Source organism: Saccharomycopsis crataegensis (assembly GCF_037102585.1).
Source record: "Saccharomycopsis crataegensis DNA, jcf7180000000072, whole genome shotgun sequence".
In the NCBI taxonomy this organism is placed as follows: Eukaryota; Fungi; Ascomycota; class Saccharomycetes; order Ascoideales; family Saccharomycopsidaceae; genus Saccharomycopsis; species Saccharomycopsis crataegensis.
In genome coordinates, this window is record NW_027043819.1 from 1516729 (window position 1) to 1527774 (window position 11046).

At 37.0% G+C, this 11046-nt stretch overlaps 3 protein-coding genes across 3 annotated transcripts; 1 reads left to right on the forward strand and 2 right to left on the reverse strand. All coding sequences in view use genetic code 12, as the record gives it.

Annotated features, from left to right (window-relative positions):
- Nucleotides 1-1344: 1344 nt before the first annotated feature.
- On the reverse strand, nt 1345-6210 carry DASC09_005280 (protein kinase; the record flags this gene model as incomplete). Its single annotated transcript, XM_064994131.1, has 1 exon — nt 1345-6210. One exon carries the CDS (start codon nt 6208-6210, stop codon nt 1345-1347), a length of 4866 nt encoding a protein of 1621 aa, XP_064850203.1.
- Nucleotides 6211-8314: 2104 nt separating this feature from the next.
- DASC09_005290 (DUF1774 domain-containing protein) lies at nt 8315-9151 on the reverse strand (the record flags this gene model as incomplete). Its single annotated transcript, XM_064994132.1, has 1 exon — nt 8315-9151. The coding sequence occupies one exon, from the start codon at nt 9149-9151 to the stop codon at nt 8315-8317; it is 837 nt and encodes a 278-aa protein (XP_064850204.1).
- A 643-nt stretch (nt 9152-9794) lies between these two features.
- Nucleotides 9795-10559, forward strand: EFG1 (Efg1p; the record flags this gene model as incomplete). Its single annotated transcript, XM_064994133.1, has 1 exon — nt 9795-10559. One exon carries the CDS (start codon nt 9795-9797, stop codon nt 10557-10559), a length of 765 nt encoding a protein of 254 aa, XP_064850205.1.
- Between the last annotated feature and the right edge of the window lie 487 nt (nt 10560-11046).

The window sequence follows — 11046 nt, forward strand, 5'->3', positions numbered from 1 at the left end:
TCAGGCTTTTGGTCACGTTTATTTACCACCGGAACTCCAAAAACTAGAAGTGACGTTGTTCTCCATTTACTAATCACGAATTATTATTATTATTATTATTATTATTATTATTATTATTATTATTATTATTATTATTATTATTATTATTATTATTATTATTATTATTATTATTATTATTATTATTATTATTATTATTATTATTATTTTAATGGTAATTGGCTTCTAATGGGAAGGGAAAGAAAGTGAGATATCCCATCAAGCTTATCAAGGTAATGGCAAAAAATTTGTGGGAAATTGTCAGTGCTGTTAAAGCAAGCGTGCAGTTTTTTGAATAGACCTCTGATGTGTAGAAAATATCCTTGAAAGTTCAGCACAGCCATCAGTTGAGTGAAGCGTGGAAGCCCAGGGGCATGCACCGTAATAATAAGTCATAACTTATGCTACACTCACGTATCATGGCAATTACTGGGTAAGCTAGGAGTAGTCCAATAATGCATTAGGTCTTCGAAGACGATGATAAGCTAAGAGTATTCCAATAATTGACTGGATCTTTAAAGGCAATCTCCTTGGCGATTTCAGTTTCAAGAGGCAGTTTTCATCGAAAGTTTATTAATAATTTGCGGAATGTCGAAATTAGGAAGATACATGAAGAATCTAATGAGTAAATGTTCGAATTATTCAATTAAGAAAATAGATATTATGGAAAATAATGATTGATAATCAAGAAGTCACTAGAATGAAACAAAAAGAAAAAAAGAAGAAGAAAAATTATTCATGCCTTAAATATATAATTATTGGCAATTATATTAGTATTAATGTAAGAATACAAAATAAGCACCTCATTTTCTTCCCATAACATGAGCTTATCGTGATCAAAACAGCAAACCGATCCAGAGAAAGGTTTTTCATCGGCAGAGTAGGTTGGGACAGATTAACCGATTGATGATACTGAAAACAACTTTTTGATAGCTGCTCTATTTAATTATCAAACTGGGCAACGAGGCATCAACAAAGGCATAGAGAAAAGAACAAAAAGGTCGGAAAAAGAGCAAATAAAAAGAAAAAGAGATGACCAAAACAAGAGGAACATGACCAAAACAAAACAAAAAAACTATGATGGGAAAAATAATATAGCTTTGAAACACCCCAATGAAAATGCCAGCAAAGGAAACAAAAATGGTTCCATCATAACTTCTTTCAAAAGATATATGGAAAAAAAAAAAAAAGTGACAAGCAGAACAAAAGAAAGCCTTATTCAAACACAAAATAAAAGAGCAGCAAAATTAAAAAAGAATGAAAAGCGGAGAACAAAAAAAAAACAAAAACGGTACATGTAGGTCAAGATTATCTAACATTGGTCAATCTACTTTCTCTAGTTCTAAATTGAGTTTCCTCAGTTTGAATACTAAATTGAATAGTTTGTCCCATTCTTGCAAATGCCTTGCTTGGACCCTTTTCACGGTTAACAATAACCACACACTTTTTCTTATCACTAAGTATTTTTTGACCGGCCTTTTCCACATATTCGGTACCCTTCTTTATTCTCAAAGGCAAAATGATGATTTTTACTTTCAAAGATCTGCTGCCCGCCAACTTGGCTGGAACAACCGTGTAGATACTATTAGATTCGAATTTCACCTTCAGAACACTACCTTCCTTAAGTCGTAATGCTAATGAATTACGAATCAATGTCTGAACATCCTCAACAGACAAGAATGACTCGTACCTAAATTCCTCCTCTGAAGAGCTGGTAGAAGAGAGGGTTGAAGATACCGATGATGAAGATGATGATGGCACAAAATTATTGATGACTTTAGAAAACCAACTTTGCTTCACTTTTGGATTGGTGATGATAGATTCGGACATAGTCTTGATTGAAGGAGCCTTAGAGCCCTTAGATTCAACAATATCAGTGTCAACCAGAGGAGCAAGATCCACGGTTGGGCTGGTAATCGTTGATGACGACCCATCAATATCAGACTGTTCATTTTTCTCAAGACTACCGAGCTTGGCTTTAGCTGTGATAGTGGAAGGTTTGATCATAGAGCCTTGGCTTGTCTTTGATTTTTGGTCAACAGTGTTATTATCTTGAGTTTTCTTTTCTCCAGTAATGCCAGCAACGGTGGTGCTAGTAGTGGCAGTGGTAGGAGTACCAGGTGTGGCAGAAAGGGAAGTAAATCCTGAACCGGTGGTGGTGGTAGTGGTGGCATTAGCCTTGACTACAAGATTATTACTCTTAGCAACCACAGACTTAACACTGGTTTGAGTATTCTTGGAAGAGGTAGTGATTGTGGCAGTGGTAGAAACTGGGGATGCTACCGAATTCTTAGACAGAGGAGGTTTCGGAGCGTCACGCTGAGGAATCAATGAGATTTTTGCATTGGAGGTAGGCGGATTACTGGAGCCCTTGATGATACTGGAGTTTTGAGCCAGCTTGATTTTATCGGTGGTATGCTTATTATTCAACTCATTCTTCTTCTTCCCTACAGCAGACTCCTTGATCTTAATATCATTTGTAGCTGTTGCCTTGCTTTTGTCAAAGTCAAAACTGGAAGCAACAGAAGTCAGATCGAATTTCTTAGCTACTGGAGATTCTGTAGAACTCAGAGTCACATTCTTGCTCTGAATAAATGATTGCAACCCCGTGGTGTTCGGATCGGTCTCATTGCCGTAACCTTCCTCAACGATAGAAGGAGATCTAGGACCAGCCATTCCTGCTGTGCCATATTGTCCAAACGCAAAAATCGTCTTCTTACCGGTATCACTCATTCTGGAATCAGTAGAAATGATTGAATTGCGCTTATTAGCACCAAAATTGAAACTGAAAGTGCTACTGGTATTAGTCACTTCACGAGCCATAGTTTCCACTGCATCTTGATACCTACTTTCATTGTCTGTATTTGTGGTGGTTGTAGTGATATTAGTCATTTCACTTGCAACAGTCTTAGTTCTGTCCATTGCTTTCTTTTTGGAGGGACTTGCACTCCCTGAATGGCTTTGGCTTAGTTGTCCCATTGGTATAACATTCTTGTTTTTAACAGCTTTGTTTGCCTTTGAGAACTTCACTGGCGAATTCCCAGTATCGTCAACTCTATTATGATCGTCACCGGTAGTAAAATCACTGATGGCTCTTCTTTGTTTTAACTTTTCTGGACTTCCAGATTTGACATCACCATCGCCTGCGAATAATGACACACTGCGATGTTTTTGGTCACCTGTAGCACCTTGCTTCAATCTTTGGTTCTCTAATTCTAGTTGTTGGGCTTTCTTTACCATCATTTTGACTTTCTCGGTTAATTCATTCGCCCGTTCTATTGCCGCCACACGTTCCTCTTCACGACGACGATCTTCTTCAACTCTTTTTTGATATTCAATTTCTAACTCCTTATAGTTTGGAAACTGCGAAAACATAGAAGATCTTCTATCTCTATTATTCCCCGTTTTCTTCCCATTGTCTTTATCAAAGCCAAACACTTGTTCACAAAAGAATGCAAAATCAGAGTTAGATAATCCTGGGCCAAAATCACCTGCGCCGAGAACCTTTTTGTGAGTCTTGGAAGAAATAGGAGATTTCTGATTGTTGATAGTATTATCACTGGTATTCTCAGCATCATCATCATTATTGACTATAGTACCTGCCAGACTTGGAGGAGCACCATGCTCTTCAGATCCTGGAACCTTTGGCAAGTCAGGCAAATGCATCCCAGCTGACTTCTTCCATTCTTTCTTCATTGAGTAACGGATATTCTTTTTGCTGGTTGAACTATTCAAAATGGATCTCTTGGACCTAGAGGAGACATTCAGCAATTTTTTGATACTTCCATTGCTATCTCCCCTCCGTTGATGGCCAGCAGAAATCCCGCCACCTATACTACCGGTATGGCTCAATGATTTTCTTTGTTTCTTCTTCGGAGAAGTTAAGCTCTTGCCGCTAGGGGAGTCCGGTAATCCGATTTGATCCAACATGGCGGCATAGTTTGGAATCAGACCAATACTGAAGGCATTAAAACTATCTCTTTTTGAAGCAGACTTAGTCATTCTGGAATTCGAGCGACCTGAATTCTTTTGGGCAGCGCAGGCTTCAGCAGCAGCTTTCTGGAAATTGAAATCATATTGGACTGAGCCACGTTTTGTGTTAGGGGCATTATTTTCCTTGTCCAATTCGTCAAAAGCAATGTTATCAACTGGGGTGGTGACCGCAGGAGCAGTGGTATTTCTGGAAGCCTTGTTAGTAGTGCTTGAAGCGACAACATTATCAATCCCTTGGTAGGTTTTCATATTGTAATTGCTATTGTAACCACTCAAGTTCTTGAAAGACTTGAAGCTATTAGTCAGTTTGGCTCTAGTATGGAAGGTAATACTTTTACGGTAACTAGAAGAAGCAGAAATCACAAGGTTACCGTCAATATCTCTAGTTCTGCGTTTACTGACATTAGCGCCGGAGTTGCCAGCCCCTCCAGCGATATTAGCACTTGTATGTGAGCCAGTGAGGTTGTTAGTGCGCGATGTAGAGTTATCAATTTTATGCAATGAATATTTGGAATTGGCAAGCTTCTTGTATGATGTGCTCCTAACTTTAGCAGCTTTAGACAATGGCTCCTTGGAAATTTGGGTAGTCTTGTTACCATGCTCGTCAGTTATGGTTGTTGAAACAATACTCTTGGATTTTGTCATTGTCAATTTGTTTTGAGAAATCAAATCCCTAGCTGTGGTTTCGCCAGAAGTGGTTTGAACAATTTGCTTCTTTTTGGCCGCCTTGGACTTGGCAGATTGAGCGGCAGCTTCCATTGCGTGTTCCTGACGGTACTTCAACAATAGATAATAAAATAATTTTTCAGCATTTTCTTCGTTGGCCATTAATTTTTCAACAATTTTCGATTTTTTCTCTCCATGCCACAAAGTTTGAAGATTTTTAAGAATTTCCCTATCAATTGTTTCTGGGGCAATAGGTTTTTTCATAATGTCTTTTGGCAATGGTGGTTCCATATAGTTTTTATTTTTCTTGCTAGAGGACGCCAGGTCAGGATATTTTTTTAAGAGAGGATGGACCAAAATTTCTTCAATTGTGATACGTTTAGCGGGATTAACTGTCAACATACGCTTTATTAAATCACGGGCTTCTACGCTAATGTAACTTGGAATTCTGAATATCCCTGAACGAACTTTCGCTAATAATTTAGTCATATGTTCGTCATCAAACGGTAGGTGCCCAGTGAGTAATGCAAAAAGAATAATCCCACAAGACCAAATATCAGAGGGGCCACCATGGTAACTTTCACCAGTAACCACTTCGGGCGAAGCATAATGGGGGGAACCGCATGAAGTATTCAACATCTTATTGGTTACTTCTAGAGCTGCCATACCAAAATCAGCGATTTTAATATTATGGTTACGATCAAGTAATAAATTTTCTGGTTTTAAATCACGATGGCAAATGTTGAAAGAGTGGCAATAGTTGACACCGGCAATTATTTGCTTGAAATAGTGGACAGCTTCACGTTCGGCGAGTCTGATATGCTTAACGAGATAGTTAAAGAGCTCACCTTTTTCGACATATTCTAAAATGAGATATAATTCCCCTTTATTTTCCCAGACATCATAAAGAGCCATGATATTTGGATGGGATATAAGCTTCATGATGATGATTTCCCTCTCGATCCCATCAGTAAGGCCAGCAGCACTATTGCTAGGGTCTTTGAAAGTACTCTTTGGAATAATTTTGACAGCAGCTAATTGGCCGGTTCTTGAATGTTTAGCCAATCTGACACGACCCGTAGCACCACGACCCAAGGTACGACCCAATTTCCAAGGACCAACGTAATTCTTTTTCACCTTTTTAGTGTATGACGATGTTGTTATGGTACTCAATCGTTTATCTTGTTTATCCTTATCTGAAGCTGTGCTGGTATGAACTTGGGATATCAAATGTTCTGGTATTACGATTTCATCTTCCGAAGGGTTGTGGATTGGATCTATATCTTCAAACACATCTTCTGCACCGTCCGCAGCTTTATGGTCATGACGCTTTTGACGCTGACGAGGTTGTTTTATTTTTCTGTGTTGCTTTGACGAAGATTGATCGTGGTGGTAGCTTGAATGGACCTGTTGATGAACAGGTTTTGTAGGGGACACTGGAGTAACATTATTTGCGACAGCGTCGTCCTCTGATGTCGAGATGACTTTTGTATTTGGGTCACCTTCATAATTCATTTCTCAAGCAGCAACCTCAAAGAGTGACAATTTTTGCTGATGCTAAGGTTCTATTGTTTTTTGCTCTGTGTGATTTGTTAAGTGGCCGAGATCTGAAGGGGAGAAACGAAAGAAAAAAAAAATAAAAACAAAATAACAGAGGATAAGAGAATGGAAGGATAGAAGGTATAGCAAAAACTGGAAAAGGGGTGGCAGCTCCTTTAAAATTGGGAGTACTTCCTGATCGATAGAGATTAGAATATGGCGATGACAATAGGTGCAATAAGTCCTTCTTTGCAAGTGGGTGGATGGGGGATCATCAGCGTGTAAATTTCAGAGAAAATTGTGAAAATCCGCTTTAGTGCCGGGTAACAGATATTCGTTGCTGGCGGCACGCAGCAACAACATCCACAATCTTTAAGGAGACAGCGGTCTTCAGCGAGTCTATATGTACGCGATAACTAATATTATATATATTAACAATACCAAATATATGATAGATATCTTTCCCACGTTATCAAGTTTAATACCCATTGATGAAAATAAAATGACCCGTGTGGGAACAGATGGTTATTACTACAAAAGAAATTAAGGATGAGTGAATGCGTTTCATAATAGATGCTATGAGTGTACTTGGGGCACCAAAATCAGGTTTTGTTTCTTGTTAAGGTATATAAATATAAATTAATTTATGAATATATAAATAAAAGGTGTCTGGGTCTCGATAGGGGCGTTGAGTGAGGTCTTTTCGGAACCACTGATGACAAAAATGAGGAATTCCACTAAACCTTACCAAGTGACCCCAGAGAGAGAAGTTTCTCATGTAAATAGGGCATTTATTTCTATTGTTTGATCGATCCCAACTTGTTGCAAACTGCGATTACTATTGTAGCCAACAGGGGGCTCCGCACCCGGTTGGCTCGCTTGGATGCAGGGGAAGCGTCAGCCGCAGGCGTTCTAGAAGCTTAGTTGGCGATATAATGAAAAACATCCCTGTTGATCTGTAATAAACAGGGTCTTTATTGGGAGAAACCGTAGTGGAAAGGACAAATTAGAGACCGAAATATTTTTGTGCATTGGTTTTTTTTTCATTATCTCAATCCTAATAAAGTTCCATAAGGGAATACTTAAAACAGGGGGATAAAAAGTGAAACAGCAGACAATAGGAAGCTAGGAAGCTAAAAAAGGTAGAAGAATGAAAAATTGAAAATCGCACACTTGTAACAAGAAAGTATGCGTATCAACGTGAAAATAAGCAAAAACCGTTGGCTCACCAGTGTACCTAATATCACATGCGATTGGGCTTCTTCAGATCTGTTGTTTTCTATCTATCTGTATGTATTTACAATGTAAGTTTTCTTTAGACATCGCTATTTGAGAGGGGAAATATATTTACGAACAGTTTACTGTGGTAATGTACTTTTTTTGTCATGACATATGTCGACCTTGTTTTGATTTTGATCATTAGCTTTTTGAAATTTCTTTCTCTGCTTATTCACAAACTTCATATAAGAATACGAATATGAACCCTCGCCAAAGAAAAAAAAAAAAAAAAAAAAAAAAAAAAAAAGACAAAAAAATAAATAAACATAAAAAAAAGACAAGCAGAATAAATAACTAAGTAAAAAGAAGAGAATATATCTTATTGATTGCCTTGTCTCTCCAATTTAATGTGAACTGGTACGCTGCATATACTAACCGCACCCATATTTTCCAACATCGATGACCATCTTTAAATGCGCCTTCAGGAAGAGTGAATAGGATAGATAATGTTCATTCAGTGAGAACATAACGCGGTTCGCGCTGAAATCCTTCAATAAACTGCATGATTTTGGAACAGTAATGATCATTAACATAAAAAATAATGCATTTGGTAGCGATGGGACTCGCAAACCCCATCCAGTATGTATAAGGGGAGCTTCAGTCTAAACTCATCAAAAGTATATAGAGAGAAATACACTATTCAATATTATTTTAACGTACAGATATTGCGTTTACATACTTAATTTGCAATCTCAATAAAAAATTAATACAGGAAAGCTATTTAATCATCAAAAAAATAAAGAGGAACAGAACTTATAAAACAATATCCTTTTCAAGATTATCCAAAAAACAACAAAGTTCTTTAAGCTTCTTCGCTCAACAATGGGGCCCGCTCCTCGCGCTCAATAGTCACCATGAAACTCGTTCCATAACCTACAAAGGCAATCAATGAGAACAAGGCCAAAATTCCTGAAATGATAAATGCAAAGATCCATTGCAATGCAAAAACTTTCGTGGCTATTTGACCAATACCCAATCCAAACATTAATAAACTTGACAGTAATCCAATGGCCCAATCTCCAAAGAACACAATGAACAACACTGGCACGAATAAGAAGTTCCAAATGAAAATATTCGCCAAGATTCTCGCGATAAGCCCAGTGCTGCTTCTAAACACTGCCGCACCATTCCAGAATATCAAATACAAAAGCCAGGAAAATGGTAATGCCGCAGTGGAAACGTGGATCAAAAAATAGTCGGAGAATTGCAGGGTGATGTACGTCTTGTGGATGATAATCAACAGCGTAATGTTCAAGAAATTGGCAATCGCCAACAACTCTGCGAAAAAGTAATATCCTTTTCCAAACAATATTGTCCAGAAGAAAGTAATCGTATTGAACGCCATAAAATGGTTGCTCGCAAGAAACGCCTTCGATTGTCTCGGATCCTCGTGCTCTCGTTCTTCAGATACAAAATATCTAATGATGAATAAAGCTTGGAACAAAAACATTACCATCCAGTATAAAAAGACAATAATAATGCTCCCAGTGAATGGAGTCAACCCCACGTCAAATGGATCATTTTCATTTATGGCTTTCCCAAAAACCAAGTATCTCAAAGTTGAATACGCGGAAAGAATAAGCGTTATTGTTGTGAGAGCAGTTGTCGTATGTTTTTTTTCAAAAGAGTAACTAGGCATGATGTTTTATAATTCTGATGTGTTGTGCCAATTATGAAATAGGGTTATATTATTAATGAATGCTCTAAATTAAAAATCTGGTAATGGGCGATTTGGGATCTTTTTATACCTTGCACAGATATCGGTAGCAACTATTGCTCTTCTTGTATACCGGATCGGTGTCCGCTCTATTGTGTCACATTATCTTACCTGGTAAGGATTTGCACGCGCAAAATACAACAGTTTTTTTCTTTTTTTTTTTTCAGTGTATAATCATGCAAATCTTACTCAAAATATGGGACCTCTCGACACAAAAAATTGTATATATAATTAAGCTGGGGTTACGGATCTGTCAAAAAGTGTCTTTTTCCTTTTTATTCTGCCTATTAGTATACCGTGGTAATGGTATATTTACGCGCACGTGAATTTTTTTTTTTTTCTTTTAATTTTTTTTTTTTTTTGTGAAAATTTTCGATGAGCTTCTTGAGTAATATCAGAACTTTCAAGAAATCATTAATTTATCAAGTTTAGAAGAGGATTTTTTTTTTCTTTTTTGTGATTAATTTTTCCTAGTTATTCTTCATTGTTTCCTCACTATTTTGTATATTTTTGTTAGTTTTTTTGTTGTTTCCATTTCATTTCATCATCATTCATAATCATCACCATGCCAAAAGAAGATACCAATTCCAAAAAGAAATTTAACTCAAAAAAACAAGGCAATAAGAAGCCAAACAATAAACCATCAGAGGAAGGCTCTGCTAAGCTCAAGAAGGCCAAGCGTGATTTGAGCAGACTTCTCAAAAAACCAGATTTACCAGCGGATATACGTACCGCCAAAGAACAATCACTTCAAGCGATCGAACTCCAACTTCAAGCATTGGAACATGTGAGAAAGACCAAAGAGTTGGCAAGAAGGTATCATATGGTGCGTTTTTTCGAAAAAAAGAAGGCTATTAGAAGATATAAACAAGTAAAGAAAGAAATGGAAGACCTTGAGAAAAAGACTGACAAAGAAGGTGAGGATTCCAACGCAATGAAAAAAGAATTGAAGAAACAGAGAAAGAAGCTCGCCCAATACGAACTCGATGTATTATATGTGGTAAATTTCCCAAAAGATCAAAAATATTTGGCATTGTTTCCTAACGAAGGGGCCAAGAAAGCTATCACTGATGAACCCAAGCAGGAACAAGCGAAAACTGATAAGGAAAGATTAGATATGCGTAAAAAGATTCAAAATATGGCCAACGAGGGCAAGTTACCAGTATCCTTGGAGGACATTCTTAGTGGTAATGTGGATCATGAAAAATTGATTCAACATCAACAACAAGGATTCAAATTGGCAGAACCAGACAAGATCCAAAAACGCAAGACTAAAGCGCAAAGTGCCGCTGATGACAATAACGATGAGGAAGATGACTTCTTTGAATGATTGCAGTATTTTGTTTGCCTATTGTTATATTTTTTTTCTTGCTTATTCGTTTGTTTGTTTGTTTTCATAGAAGATTCATTTTTTGATAATACACATGTATAATAGTTTTCAAGTTGCAGAATGTGTAGAATCTTCAGACCTTTTCTTTTTTTTTTTTTTGTTTCCCTAATTTCAAATTGTCGTCAATCTCAAATGTTGACAGATCAATCCTACTTATTCTTTTGTGAAACTTTTCCAAATAAAACTGAATTTAGCGAGCACAAAATACAAAACTATCAAAAGGAAATCATGCATATCTTTCTCAGGTAAACCTATCCAATTGAATTGGTTATCAGTGTTGAAATTACTGATGGTATTCATCAATACTGCATACATTAACAAGCAAAAAAAAAAAGCAATAATTATAGAATAAACAACTGGAATATAAATAGCCAAGGAAAATAATTCCACGCGAAACCAAAAAAAAAAAAAGAAAAAACATTGCAAA